General features: G+C 43.9%; 1 protein-coding gene across 1 annotated transcript in view; it reads left to right on the top strand.

The window, feature by feature from the left end:
* Positions 1-9,606: 9,606 nt before the first annotated feature.
* TAPT1 (transmembrane anterior posterior transformation 1) overlaps positions 9,607-15,816 on the top strand; it is a 59,586-nt gene continuing 53,376 nt past the window's right edge. The window contains exon 1 of the mRNA XM_043906133.1: positions 9,607-10,453. Coding sequence (XP_043762068.1) covers positions 9,622-10,453 — 832 coding nt within the window. The 5' untranslated portion in view covers positions 9,607-9,621. The remainder of the gene's footprint in view (positions 10,454-15,816) is intronic.

The following is a 15,816-nucleotide window of genomic DNA, read 5'->3' on the forward strand; positions in this document are numbered from 1 at the left end:
TCCTGCCTTGCTCCCTCTGTCCACGCTGCTCTATGTGCCCATTAAGGCCTTTTAGCCACCTCTCTCTGCCCCGTTTTCCACCCTACAAAAATATCTTCCAGGTGAAATCGCTCAGTTGGTCCAACTCTTTGCTACCCCTTGGACTGTAGCCCACCAGTTTCCCCCATCCATGGGATTTGCCAGGCAAGAATACTGGAGAGGCTTGCCATTTCCTTCTCCTGGAGAGCTTCCTGACCCAGGGATCGAACTCGGGTCTCCCGCATTGCGGGCAGACTCTTTACCAGCTGAGCCACCAGGGCACCTTCCAAGACCTGTTCAAAAGCCACTTGCTTCTAAACTGTCCTGCCTGCCCCAGCCCACCCCCCCCCCACCCCCACCAGAATTATCCCATCTCCCCTCTGAATAACCACAGCACTTCATTCATTCCTCTACAGTGACACTTACCATGAGTGTGTGCATGCCCAGTTGCTTCAGCCTTTTCTCTTTGCAACACTATGGACTGTAGCTCACCAGGCTCCTCTGTCCATGGGATTCTCTAGGCAAGAACACTGGAGGGGGTTGCCATGCCCTCCTCTAGGGGATCTTCTGGACCCAGGGATCAAACCAGTGTTCCCTGCATTGCAGATGATTCTTTACTCATTGAGCCACTGTGGCTCAGCCATCGGGGAAGCCCTGATACTTTTCATACTGCAGTATATTTACTTGCAGACAGGAAACACATGTCATCTGTCTTTGTTACTCTTGGGTTCTATATAGTAACCGACATCAAAAACACTCAACGAATGCTTGCTGAATAGGAAATACTGAAGTCTGTGGATTAAAGGTAAGCAATTTAAGATAAGCATGATAATTTAGAATAGGGAACTTGACTTCATCAGAAGAAAAATAACATTACAAGCTTTATGCTAAGTCGACATTTAACTTCAACCTAAAATACCCCCAAGAGGTATTCATACTCTAAACCTCCTAAGTCTAAAACTGAAAGGAAACTACAAGAAAATATAGCCCATCCTCTGCTATCAGGGAATTAAGACCCAGAGCTCATCCCAAGGACGACTAGTAATGTCTTCAGACACAATGAAGATCTTTTCTAGCCTACTGCCATCACTTGATGTTAGATTGTAGAATCTTGTCCCATCCTTGTACTCAGTTGCTTCAGTCATGTCTGACTCTGCAACCCTATGGACTGCAGCCTGCCAGCCTCCTCTGTCCATAGGATTCTCCAGAAAAGAATACCGGGATGGGTTGCTAAGCCCTCCTCCAGAGGATCTTCCCAACCCAGAGATCGAACCTGTGTCTCTTATGTCTCCTGCATTTGCAGGTGAATGGCAACCCACTCCAGTACTCTTGCCTGGAAAATCCCATGGACGGAGGAGCCTGGGAGGCTGCAGTCCATGGGGTCACAAAGAGTTGGACATGACTGAGCAACTTCACTTTCCTTTTCCTTTCTTTACCTGGGAATCCAATGGGGAAGCCAGATTGTAAAGTCTATGCTGTGCTTAGTCACTCAGTCATGTCCAACTCTTTGTGAGCCTATGGACTGTAGCCCACCAGGCTCCTCTGTCCATGGGGATTCTCTAGGCAAGAATACTGGAGTGGGTTGCCATGCCCTCCTCCAGGGGATCTTCCCAACCCAGGGATTGAACCCAGGTCTCCCACATTGCAGGCAGATTCTTTACCGTCTGAGCCACCGGGAAAGCCTTTGTAAGGTCGAGTCCCAAATAAAGATGCCACCCACTCTGGTACAGAAGCAAAACATTGTTTTGAGAAAACCATCAGCTAGCTAGAAATAAATGCTTGCATGGATGAATCCACCTGTGTGTTTATACAAGTCCCTTAAGAATCAACGTACACTGCCTATCTGAAAGTTTAGTTTAAAAACTACAGATTCTGAAAAAAAAAAAAAACACTCCTAATATATTGTTTTTAAAAATACCACTTAACAATCCCCACAAATACAAAGAAAATGATTTGCTTTCAAGGGAGAAGCCAATTATACTACTCTCCATAAAACAGAACATTGTCTATAAAACACCAGAGAAGGGACCATATTGTACCAATTAGGCTTTCTCTATGGAACATTATTACAATGTTAGAAAGAAACAAATGGCTGAAGATTTAGAGTGAATATTAAGCTGCCCAAACTCACCAGAATCAACTTATTTTTGAACCTGTAATTACTTAGTACAAGAAAGATTTTATTGTCTGTACTAAGATAAACTGGAAACTGTGAAAGAGAATAGTAAGCTTGTAAAAATAAACTCAGATTGCATGAAACTCAACAATATCTAGAAAAAGGATATCTAGCTAACCATGTCAGATCATAAATTCCAGAGTAATACATATTAAAACTGAATAAAATAATAAAAATAGCTTGCAGGACTAGAAATGTATTTTTATTTATATATGTGTTACTACAGAGCTAAGAATATGGATAAAAGGTCAAAGTTAAAGTCAAGAGATGATAAATAATGATCAGAATCTGATTTAGCCTGTTTCCTTAACAAACAAATATTTATGTGTGAATTACCCATGCCATACTTGTAACCCCAGCATATATCTGTTATCGGTGGGCATATGCACAAGGCAATGTGAATTAATATTAGTATCAGCTTAGGCAAAGCATAATTAGGAAGATAAAACTGTCCCAAGAAAGTAATGCTCAATGCCCAAGAAAGTAAAGCCACAAGACATGTTTTCTTTTTATTGCTGTTTTGAAGAACTAGCTGTAATAATGTTTTTCTCCATGAAACTGTACACCTAAGTTAAGGTATTTATTAAGCATTCATAGGGAAGATAAGAGATAAAAGTTGTTCAGTATTTGAAATTGATACTAAATTAGAAAAATATTGGAAACAACAAAAGGGTTTTAAATATAAACATAAATTTAGAATATTGAAAAGGAGATTACGATAGATGCTTACAAAAAAGCAATTTGAAAATTCAAGGCCATAAACTCATACAGACAAATTTCTAAAGCCTGGATAGCAAAAACCCTTTTAAAAGGATCATTTTCAGACTCTATTATTTTGGCATCAAAGATCAAAAAGAGATAAATACTTAGGCTTGCACAAGAAGAGGCAAAATTTAAATAATCAATGTTAATAAGACCCAAGGGGTACAGTCACTTCTAACTATATCAGAAACAAAGAGGAGAAATGGAAAAAAAATATTAGAATGGAAATACTGATTCATGAGCAGAAGGGAAGCTAATTACAAGGGTAGGACTGCATGTTCACAGCCAAAAAGAACTTAAAAGGGCGTGGAAGTAAAGAGAAACAGTACTCAGTTATTTTGATCCAAGAGAGAGCCACTAGAGACACTAAAAGAAAGAAAAAATGTCCTAAATAGCATGTGAGGTCTTCTGACTACCAACTACTACTTGGTAACTGGCCAGAAGAAGCAATAAATAACTCACCACCAGGGAATAATGAAAAACAGGACAATAAAAACAAAAAAATTCTGAAAGGCAAAATCCAAAAAGGCTAGTGACATGAACCAAGTGATAAATAAAATCTTCTCTGCTGCATGATTCCTAAAATTAAAACCTTTGGTAGCTAGAATCCTAATGAAGGATTTTGACAGTTATCAACAGTTCAGTCTGCAAATGGATTCTTGTTAATTAACTGACTAAATGATTAAAACCACTCTAAACATGACACGTCTGTTTTTTTAATCGGGATAATGAAAAATGAACAATGTTTTTCTCCTCAAAGAGAGAAATCTGGACTGCAGAGTTTGCTAAGCCATCACCATGGTCTCTCCCATCAGTATTTCAGAATTTTCCAGAAATTTAAAATTTAATATGATGCAAACCTTATAACTGATCATGAATAAAAGGTCTCATTAGCCAATAAAATATGGATTTATGTTCATACACTTTTATTACATAAACAGAACCTACTTTTAGGCGTTCAGAACAGAGTATCTTTTATAAAGCATCTCTTGTAACAAAATACAGTTTTCAGTAGGTCCTGTTTAGAACGGTTTGAGTCCTATATTCTTGTGCCAGAGAAAAGCTTTTAGAAATAAGATTTTGCTCATGACCGTTTTAGTTAAGTTGTAACAGGTACGTTAGAATCAAAGGCACATTATTCAATTTGTGCTACATCTTCCAGAAACAAACTGAGTTGATGTTCTTTAGAAATTCATGGAATAAAGCCCAGACAGGATAAAACATAATAAGTATGAGTCCAAAAATGATTACTGAAGATAGGAAATATTATTACTGAAACTCAGAGATTCAATAAACTCACAGAAATTTACTGCAAAGGCTTGCTCGAGGGCCCACAGTATATTTTATTTCTTTAGAACAGCAGTTGCAAAGCTGCTCGGATTTTTTAAAAACCTCAATTCATACTTTTTTCTCAGAAAGAAAATGGCTGATGAATTAACTTCAGCACTACATTTTGTGAATTAGATCTGTGGTATTTATGGTTTAGAGAATAGAAGTCATGTATTGCTGAAATGAATTTTCAACTGGGAAATGCAGAATTCTTTTCAACTGTACACTATTTGGTGGTTGAATCTATACTACCAAAATGAATGTTATAGCAGTAATCATCTCAAATACTGGGTTGGGCCAAAAAGTTCGTCTGGGTTTTTCATAAGATGTTATTAATAAAAACCCAAACGAACTTTTTGGCCAACCCAATACCTTTTCAGTTGCTGTTCAATGCCACCTTCAAGCAGTATTCTTAGACTTACATATGCACGGGTCCCGTAAGGGAAATTTATAAAAGTACAAAAGTCCTGGCGTTAGGACTGGAAAGGTCGGCGGGAACCATCAGTTCTCACACACAGGGATGAAGAACTGATGCTTAGATTATGAAGAAGGGACATTAAAGATAACACACCTTTGATGTGCTATCAACAAAGTTATGTGCCTGCATGCTCAACCTCTAAGTCATGTCCGACCCTTTGTGACCCCATGGACTGCCACACTCCTCTATCCACAGGATTTCCCAGGCAAGAATACTGGAGTGGATAGCCATTTCCTTCTCCGGGGGATCTTTCCTGACCCAGGGATGGAACCCACATCTCCTGTATTGGCAGGTGGGTTCTTTACCCACTGAGCCACCAGGGAAGCCTCTATCAATAAAGTTACTGCATTTGAAATCCCTGCATTCACCTTTTAGACCTGATTACAAAGTCATCTATAACTAAGGATTTCATACTTTTCTACAAATCTTGAGAGTGTAGGCAAATATCTAGCTGTTTATAATTCAGGGGTCCAAGAATCTACAAAGGGTCAGGAAGGATTTTATCACAAAATTCTATAAGAGGACACCAGGGTCATCTAGTGCAATGGTCTACAGGGGAGAAAATGAAACATGGAGAGCTCACATGTGTCATCTTAGGTCAAAAGACTCTGATGGGAGAGCCAGAGGCCAGGCTTCTCCAGATTCAGGGTCCTTTCAAGTCAGCAAAGCATGTGATGTTTTTGTTCCTCAGGATAAGTATATGGAACTAATTTCAAACATATTTTAGAGGCAATATACCAGAAATATCACCAAGAGGTAAGTTGCTTTGTAGTTGAGAAGTAAAACCTACTCAGTCTAAACAAAAGGAAGCATTCAAAGTTAGCACTAAGGAGGAATAAAAAGAAAAATCTTTTTTTTAGCTCCTACTACTGTGGAAAATTCTGAAAGACATGGGAATACCAGACCACCTGACCTGCCTCTTGAGAAACCTATATGCAGGTCAGGAAGCAACAGTTAGAACCAGACATGGAACAACAGACTGGTACCAAATAGGAAAAGGAGTACGTCAAGGCTGTATATTGTCACCCTGCTTATTTAACTTATATGCAGAGTACATCATGAGAAACACTGGGCTGGAAGAAGCACAAGCTGGAATCAAGATTGCCGGGAGAAATATCAATAACCTCAGATATGCAGACGACACCACCCTTACGGCAGAAAGTGAAGAGGAACTAAATAGCCTCTTGATGAAAGTGAAAGAGAAGAGTGAAAAAGTTGGCTTAAAGCTCAACATTAAGAAAACTAAGACCATGGCATCTGGTCCCATCACTTCATGGGAAATATATGGGGAAACAGTGGAAAGAGTGTCAGACTTCATTTTTTCAGGCTCCAAAATCACTGCAGATGGTGATTGCAGCCATGAAATTAAAAGATGCTTACTCCTTGGAAGGAAAGTTATGACCAACCTAGATATCATATTAAAAAGCAGATTCATTACTTTGCCAACAAAGGTCTGTCTGGTCAAGGCTATGGTTTTTCCAGTGGTCATGTATGGATGTGAGAGTTGAACTGTGAAGAAAGCTGAGTACCGAAGAATTGATGCTTTTGAACTGTGGTGTTGGAGAAGACTCTTGAGAGTCCCTTGGACTGCAAGGAGTTCCAACCAGTCCATCCTAAAGGAGATCAGTCCTGGGTGTTCATTGGAAGGACTGATGCTAAAGCTGAAACTCCAGTACTTTGGCCACCTCAGGCGAAGAGTTGACTCATTGGAAAAGACCCTGATGCTGGGAGGGATTGGGGGCAGGAGGAGAAGGGGATGACAGAGGATGAGATGGCTGGATGGCATCACTGACTCAATGGGCATGAGTTTGAGTAAACTCCGGGAGTTGGTGATGGACAGGGAGGCCTGGTGTGCTGTGATTCATGGGGTCGCAAAGAGTCGGACACGACTGAGTGACTGAACTGAACTGATTGTGTAGGTATTGCCCCATCTACCAGTGAAAGATACTGAGAACCAGAGTTTATAGGGCTCATAAGAAAATTTTCTGGAGCTTGAACCTATGGTTCATACACAGTGTGTTCAATGTATTTTCTATAGTCATAAAATAAGTTATTAAACATTTACTAAAAAATGAAGTTATGTGATTTTTTTCAATTATATATACTACTCACCCAATTTTCATTTCTTTAAAAAACATTTTGTGTTTTGTTCTTTTCAAAATACAGCAGCTACATGGTAGATATCACCATTAGGTAAAGGTTACACAGTTAATTAAGAATATGTGCAGCAATTTACAAGCTCTTGATTTAATTTACATAATCAGTTATTATGTATACATATTAAAAGACAATTTGAATGTATAAATCCCTTGAGAAGTTTCTCCACTCCTTGAATCGTTTTCTGTCTATCCTGTTTACATGTAGACTATTCTCAGCATCTCACTCATGCCCATCACTCTCCTCTATTGGACCTGTCACCCACCGATGAATCATCTCTTTGACTAGCAGTTAACCCAGTGACATATTAACAGCATACCATCCAATTGTTTGTTGAATTAATGTTTTAAGTTCAATTCCTGTAGCTTATGGTCAACCAAATCCTGCTGTTAACTTACACCTTAACTCAAAATGCTTTTGGATGTGTCTTTAATGTGAGGGTTATCATGTCTTTTTTAACTACTCCTATTATTTCCTAACAGTAGCATAATAAATCTAAGCTTATACATTTTGTTCTGCAACTGATAAAGAAAACATTATAAGTTCTATCTATTGTCCTCAGAGAACTGTTAGTTTTCTATGCTCTATAACTATTTAAGATTATGTGTAACTTGCCTTTTTGATGATACAGAATACATATTTGACAATGCCCTTTTCCTGGATTCTGAAATTTTGACAATGGGTGGAATGAACACAAAGAAACTTTTCATGTACAATAAGGTATTTATTTGACTAATTATTAATACCTGGACAAGGAAAGAATAGTGTTGACTGAAAAAGTTATTTAATGTTCATTTCAAAAATGCTTTTTACTTTCTTTTTGGCCACACCGAGTAGTATGTGGGATCTTATTTCCCTGATCAGGGATTGAATGCAAGCCCTTGTGTTGGAAGCACAGAATGTTAACCACTGGACCACCACAGAAGTCCTTCAAAAATGCTTTTTATCATGTCCCACTTCAAGGTGGGTTGGTTTGAAGTGGTGCAATTTCACAAAACATTACAGAAAATAATGTAGCGCCTGTAAAAAGATCCACTTGGCGAAAAGTGACCAGAGTTCAGCTTTCCTGTTTCAGGTTTACCCCTCTGCTGAATCACCTCCACACCTGGCCCTCAATACAAGGCGCCCTCCCTTTGCTAACTATTTTAAAGGACAAAGACGGCCTTCAGAACTCCCTGTCTTCCTCAGGCCATTACAGAACAAGAGAGAAATCCATTCCTACAACTGGCTGCCTTAGGAAACAGACTTTACAATTCCTTCCCTTCCAGCTCCTGTGGAGTTAAAAGCAGGGCCCATCAGCCAATCAACGTGATGAGACAGGAATCGGGAACTGACAGAAACAAGCAGTAAAAGCTTATTTCCTCCTGGACTATCGGTTAATAATAGAACAGGATGATTTTACTCTATTAAAGATCAGAGAATAACAGAATAACAGATTCGAGCCTTAAGGAATTTCAGAGGCCGCACAGTTTTCAGTACCTTTTGATTTTCAAAATGATTCTGAAGATTTGACCAGAGCACTTGTTTTTGATTGATTTCTTAACTCTGTTTTGACAGATGTAACCAAAACAAGATTATTTCGTGGTCACAGGGATGCTTAGAAACGTAATCCTCCCAGCGATTCCGTTTTCTGAAGGATAAGCATGTTCCAGAGGCATCAGTTCCTCCTTTCACTGTGGTGCCCGAGGGTCAGTTCCCATCTACGCGGCCTTCTTGGTCCATCTGGGTCCCGCGCCCCCCTCTCAACCTGCTCTTAGTCTGTGAGGAGGCTGTCCTCTCTGCATGGAGCCCACAACAGCCCACTCTGAGTTCGCAACCAGGTGGGTACCCGTTGGCGAAAACAGAACCCTCAACGTCTCTGATGAACCACCATGAGTTCGATTTTTGCTCTGTTCACACCCGCTTTTATCTATCACGGCTTCCCTGGTGGTTCAGACGGTAAAGCGTCTGGCTGCAATGCGGAAGGCCAGGGTTCCATCCCTGAGTTGGGAAGATCCCCTGGAGAAGGGGATAGCAACCCACTCCAGTATTCTTGCCTGGAGAATCCCACGGACAGACAAGCCTGGTGGGCTACAGTAGTCCGTGGGGTCACAAAGAGTCGGACACGGCTTAAGTGACTTCACTTTTCTATTTATCTATCTAGCTCTCCAGTTGAGGTCTAGGGAACTTCCAGACAACTTAACGTTAAGCGAAGAATTCCAGTGTTCTTTAAGCAAAAGGGAACCCTCAGAGGCACAGGTTTTAGTTGGCAGGCAAGAAACTGACCGGCCACAAACCCCCCACCCCCATAAACGGAGCGGCCGGCCCCTTCCCGCAGTCTGGAGCACCTTGACTCCCCGCGGCGGCGGCGGTCTGGACACCGCGCTCGGTGCGGAGTCACACACGCCCGAGCTGCCCAGGGCAGTCACCCCAAGTAAGGAGGGGCGCCCCGGTTGATGAGCGAGGGCGGCCGAAAGCCGCATCCTAACCCTAACGCCGACAGGCGGCCTTAGGAGGTCCGCGGGCGCGGAAAAAAAAGCAAACAAACGTAGAAAGCCCCCGGCTTCTCGGGCGGAGTCCCCGGGTCCGGGCCCTGCCCACTCCGCACCCCCACCTGTTGGGCAGCATCTCCGGGGCACCTTCTGGCCCAAATGCTTTGGAAACTGTCAACAACAACAACAAAACCCCCAGAGGCCCGGGATGCTGACGCGCCAGCCTAACAATGCAGAAGAGCGGGAGCCCAAGGAGCCGACCCGCGGGGCCGGGCCTCGCGGGGGTCGGGGATCATCTGGAGGCCGGCCCGCAGCGCTACGGCCGCGCCAGCGGTGCCAAGACCGGGCGGGCGGCGGCGCCGGCGCACTCCGGGCACCGAGCCTGCAAAAGGGGCCCCGGGCGAGCGGCCGGCCACCTCGCAGACGGCGGGCAGCGGGCGCAGCAGCAGCGGCTGCCGTCCCGGGGCTCCTCAGCCGACCCTCCGGCCGCCGCCGCCGCCGCGCTCGGCTTGCTCCCGCCGGGGCCCCGACCCGAGCCCCGGAGGCGCTCGCTCTCCCCGTCCGCGCGGCCCGGCAGCATGGAGCCCGGCGCGGCGCGGGAAGGCAGCGCGCGTCACGGCGACGGCAGGAAGAAGATGGCGGCGGCCGTGGCGGCGGCGACGACGGCGGCGGCGGCGGCGACGGCCGCCTCCTCTCACGCGCCGCTTACGCCAATGGTGCGCGCCGGCCGGCGGGCCGCGGATGGCGGCGGCGGCGGCGGCCCGGGCTCCGCTGAGGGGCGGGGCGAGGCGGGAAGGGGGCCGGCCGGAGGCGGAGGCCGGGCCGGCGCCTGGAGGGAGGCGGTGGGGACGGTTTGCTGTGCTCGGAACATGGCGGGCGTCGGCGACGCGGCCGCCCCGAGAGAAGGCGGCGCGGACGGCGCCGAGCGGGATGGCCGCGCTGAGGCGGAACAGCTGGGCGGCGGCGGCGGCGGTCACGGGCCCCCGCCGGCGCCTCAGCACACGGAGACGCTGGGCTTCTACGAGAGCGACCGGCGGCGGGAGCGGCGCCGCAGCCGCGCAGGTGAGAAGGGCGGCCGGCGCTAGGCCGCGGCCGGGGCGGCGAAGGGCGGCGAAGGGCGGCGACAGGCGCCGCGCGGGACTCCGGCCGCGAGCCCCGGGGGCGGCCGGGGCTTGGTTGGGCGCGCGCGGAGCCGGCGCGGCTCCCGAGGCGCCGCGGCCGCTGACAGGCTCCTCGGGCGGGGCCGCCGGCAGCGCCAAGGCCCCCAGGCGATAAAACGCCCGCCCGGCCAGGTGCGTCCTAGAGACCGAGAGAGAGGCGGGCAGCAGCCGGGGGCTTTCGTCCCCACTCCCTTTTCCTGCTGCTTCTGAAAGGGCTTTCTTTAAAACAAAACAAAACAAAAAAAAAAAACGAAACAAAGCGTGTGGGGTCTCCTCCCGCCTCGGTAACGTTGGCGAGCATCTCACCCCCCATCCCCGGCTCGGGGAGCCCAAAACTGAGCAGCGCGAGGCTGGATTTCATTATCTGTGTGCCAAGGTGACTTCTGTTTCCAGCGAACTTGAGTCACCCGAACCTGTTAACTTGCTCTCTAAATAATGTGTTCTGCCGCAGATAACGCGGTGGTAGTAATGACAGTGAAGTTTGAGCCCTTCTGCCCAGGGGATAAATATTTAGCAGTCCTGCACGTGTTACCTGTGAACTTTTCCTAAACCGAAACTTAAGCCACTTTAAAAAAAAAAAAAAAAGAAAAGAAAAGGCAGCACTTGAGAACCCTTCTTTCAATGACCGGTTTTTAAGCCTGTTGTTTTCATATTGTTTCTTTCAGCTAAGGATTTTATTCTTGTGTTCAGAAAGTTTTTAAAAGTTGCCTTTGTATTCATACTGCAGTTGTGTATGAGGCTCGAAAGAAGGGAAGACATTGAGGTGTATGTTTCATTGAATGTAGAGTGATCATAGCATTTTAATTTTGCGTAATTCTGAGTTTTGAAGATCAGTGGAGCCGTAATTCCCTTCGAATTTCTTCCAACTACAAATTGTTTCTGGTACACAGTAGGAGCTGCATTAGTCGTTATTTCCTGCAGTTCGTGCTAATAAATGTTTAAGTCCTCAGGCTTACTGCATCATTGACTGTATTTGTGTATGGAAGACTTGGAAGTCCTTTAGCGCTAACTTGGTCTGATCAAGTGAGATCGTGATTGATTTGCTAATTAGCAGAACTAGACAGAGGTTAGCTTTTTTAGAGATCTTTATCTTTGAAAAATTAAGTACAGACTGTGCCTTGTTTTGTCTTTCTCAGTGGGACCACTTAAAAATTCTCAACTCTGTTTGGTTAAGTTGTCAATTTAAACTTTTGCTTGGGAGAGTGTTTACTTTCTGAATTGGTCAGATCTGAGTAAGACAAAGGATTAAATCTCTCAGCTGTCTGTTTACTTACTTGGACTTGAAAATTAAAAGCACTCTGGTGCAAGTAGAGAGCAGTGTGGCCAGGTTTCACTGTAATTTTTTGAGTTTCAGGAAATCCACCGTTAAAAATGTGGCTTGCACGCACAAAAAAATGAAGTTGTCAGGAGCCTTTTGATAAGCACAGATGTTGGGACCCTTAACACTGTTTCCGTGGCCCTGCCCGACATCCGTCTGGATACCTGTGACCATGGACTTCCACAGACTTCATGCTGCCCGTGCATTCTTCCTCATCATGGGTTACTGAGGGTGGTTTACTTAACATGTTTGAAGCTGGACTTTCAACCCAGAGTTGCGGAAAGTCATTATCAGGGACACACTTCCGGCTCTGGTTGTTGGCGTAGTTAAGTGTTTCCCCAGTTCCATCTGTTCAGTGGAGGTGAGATGCATGTGGCAGCTCTTGAGGATCAGGACTTAGGTGAGGGTCCCAGGAGGGTCTCAGCTGGAGTCACCAGCCAGCGTTGTTCTGCCTTGGCCTCCACGTGGGCCCCGTGTCCTTTCTCCCGGGTGTCTGTACCTCTCTGCTAGGCACACAGCTCTCGCCACTGCCAGAACCCACTCCCTAACTCTGATGCTGCTCGGGGCAAACTCTCCTCACTGGAGATTAGGATTCTTGCAGTCATTCTGAAAGGCCCTGGGCTGCTTGAGTGCCTAGTGCATTCACCCTGACCCTCCAGCATTGCTCCTTTCCACGGCTTAGCATCCTTTCCTTCTGCTCCCGTCCAGAATTTAGAAAATTCTTCCCTAGGGGCTGCCCTGGGCCAGAGGGCCTTGGAGTGGCACCACCTAGTGTCCTGTGAGAAGCATTTCTTCCTGAGTCAGATGTCTTCCAAGATTGGATGCTTGCCTAAAGGTGTTCCTTTGTCCGTTTTTTACATTCTGGCGCTGCCTCTGATAGGCTGGTCTTCCCTCCTTTCCTGCCAATTCAGGGCAACCTTTGTCTTGCCTTTTGGAAGTCATAATTTTAGTGTCTTGGTGGCCTAAACCATCAGTTAGTTCCAAAGTCCCCTTTATCATTTCTCCCAGGGAATGTAGGACTTTTATAAGTTAGGCATTTGTTGGCCTGTCCTAACCATTCAAGATCCTGTAAATGAATATGCAGATTAGGTGATTAGCCAGACCCTCTCAGTCCAAGTAAAATAATTCAGAACATAGTGTTTGAGGTCCCTAGTTTTATTTTGTACCTGTCTGTTTATGTATATGTTTGTAGAATGTATATGTACGTTGGTTGGTATATATACAGCTACATCAAGGGTAAGCTTTGTTTTTCTCTTGTAAACTCTTGTAATCACTTTGTTCACTGAACTCACTCTGAGTCGTGTGTAGCCTGGCGGTGGGCTGAGACTTTTCTCAGGTGCTGGTACTTAAACCCTGGTTAGAAATGGCTAGTCCACTCCTCTCTCCCAGTTTCGTTCTCTCTCTCATGATGGTCACTGTGTTGAACGCTATTCCACCATTGCCTCATGTGATCCCCGTCTTGAACTCTGGATATATTAGTCATCACGAACTGCAGATTCATCTCTTCTTTTTTTCTTCTTCTTAAAAAATATGTATTAATGTCACTGAGTGCGTTGTACACTTAAGAATAGTTAAAATGGTAGCATTTATATATATTTCTTACTGCAATAAAAATAAATGTAAAAATTAAAACAAACTATGACCAACTTCTATTGTCCTTTTTGCTATAAGACCAGATAATAAGTACATATTACTGGGACTTCCCTGGTGATCCAGTGGTTTCAGGACTCCACGCCTTCACTGCCAAAGGCGTGGATTTGATCCCTGAACAGGGAACTAAGATCCTGCCAGCCAGGAGGTTCCCACCCGCCTCTCCACTCCCCCACCCCCCCACCCCGCCAAAAAAGAGTACATGTTGCTATGTTTCCCTGCTTACTCCCCACCTCACTGCTCTGCAGAAGTTCTAAGTGGTAGAGTTTCTGCATAACCCTGTTCCCATTTAGGAATCTAGGTCCAGCAAGTCAACTTTGGACTAAGCGTTGGGCAATGCGTTCTTGGCTTATTTCGGTTGTTGAATTGCTTTGTAGATGCTGTGCTTGCCTAATCTACTTGGCTCTGTTTCTTAACTCTGCCACTCAGTGGGTTAGTGTCCAAAGTATCTAAGTTGGCTCTAATGACTGGAGACCTAACAATAGAAGACCTGGTGTAGAGTGAACACAGCATCTACTGGTGCCGATGGAGCAGTGACTATATAATGCAGGTATTGGAGTATGAAACAGGAGCAGGCCTTGCTTATAGAACAAACGTGGAGTAGGGCATGGATGAACATGGGGTTTCTGACTATAAATGGCCCCAGTGCTGTGGGGCCCGTTTCGTTCCTTTCTCAGTGGTGACTCTTCACTTCTGGAGCTTAAACTTGTTACCACCCCTTTTGCTTCTCTTCACTTTCTTTGCATTTTAGACCTCTTGCTTACCTCCATGAGCGAGTGAATAGAGGAAGGAAAACTAAAGCCCAGAAAAACCAACTGATGCCTTTTTAGCAGCTCCCACAAAAGATTTCGTCTGGGACTAAGGTTCAGATTCACCATGTCCTGTTGTGTAATTGAAAGTTTAATATGTTAAAATACATTTTCATATAACCAGTCCTAATCCTGTATAAAATGTTACATAGTTATACTTGTGGCCTGAGACTTATCCTGATGGACGATTAAAGGCTGTGATTTGAAAAATTATGCCCTAGAGTAAATCAATTTCTCATCTACAAAGGAAATTAAGAATAGTTGTAAAACTGCCTAAGAAATTACCTGGAGTGACACAACCCTGATACAGATAATGTAAAATTAGCTTCTTTTCTTCTGACAGATGATTGCTTTTCTTTAAAATTCTCACTTGTTTTATTTAACTAGTACCTGCAAACTGAAAAGCAATGCTATGATCTTCGACCAGGTCAATATCTTGACCTTTTTTAAGATGTTAAGGTTTCATCTGGTCTGCCCTCCCAAATTCAGTCCTAGAAGCTCATTTGCAGCCCACTTTGGGGAACCCTTGCATGAAAGAGGTCTTTGAAAAGACTGTATATAATTGACTGACAAGTTATTGATACTCTGTTTGCATTTTTAGTCCTTTGTAACCTTGGGAAAACTCACTATTCTTTTTGTATCTGTTTTTCCACCTCTAAATTTATGAGTATCTTTTCTGTTGTTTACTTCCCTAAATGAGGTTATTTATAAGCAGTTTGAGAGCTTTAACAGCTTAAGAGATACCTTTACTATATTTGACTTAGGAAAGCAAGATTGCTATCATTTCTGATTCCTGGTTGGCCTTGTACAAGGGTGTGCCTTTGTATTTGTGTAATAAACTTGTAACTAATATTTTAGTGTAACTTTAGTAAAGCCTATTAAGGCTCACATTATTTAAGATCATGGAGATTTGCAAGTTTCATAGTATTGTCCTAGCAGTTAGCCAATATTACTTTCCAATTTTTTTGATGGTCAATGCTATTTTAAGAAATCTATATTTAGACATATTACTGAACATGTAAATATATTTATGATTACTCATTACTTCAAATTAATACTTTTTTATCCTGAGTTCTTATTTCTAAAACAAGCTCTCTCAGAAGATAATCATGATATTTCTTTGTTCAGGGATGAGGAGGAAGCCTTTTATACTGTACTTTTTCTCAATTTAGGATAGTGGATCACCAAGGAATTCTGTGGTAGATGTATACTAATTAAAAATAATCTGGAGGAATTGATTTGGATTTATGATATTATTTTCCTAGTGTTAAATGTTCATAACTGGCAAGGCTTACTTATTCAAATGTAGAAGCTCTTATTTCTAGTAAATAGTGAAATACTTCTATTTTTAAAAGACTTTTACTGAATAATATTTCTTCTTGGTGAGAACTGGATAAATGAACTAAAATTGGTTGACATCTGAAAAGCTCAAACAGTATTGAGAAAACAAACAATTGGGTTATTTTATTTTGGAAAATAATTTGCACT

The sequence above is a fragment of the Cervus elaphus genome, chromosome 6, assembly GCF_910594005.1.
Source record: "Cervus elaphus chromosome 6, mCerEla1.1, whole genome shotgun sequence".
Classification (NCBI taxonomy): Eukaryota; Metazoa; Chordata; class Mammalia; order Artiodactyla; family Cervidae; genus Cervus; species Cervus elaphus.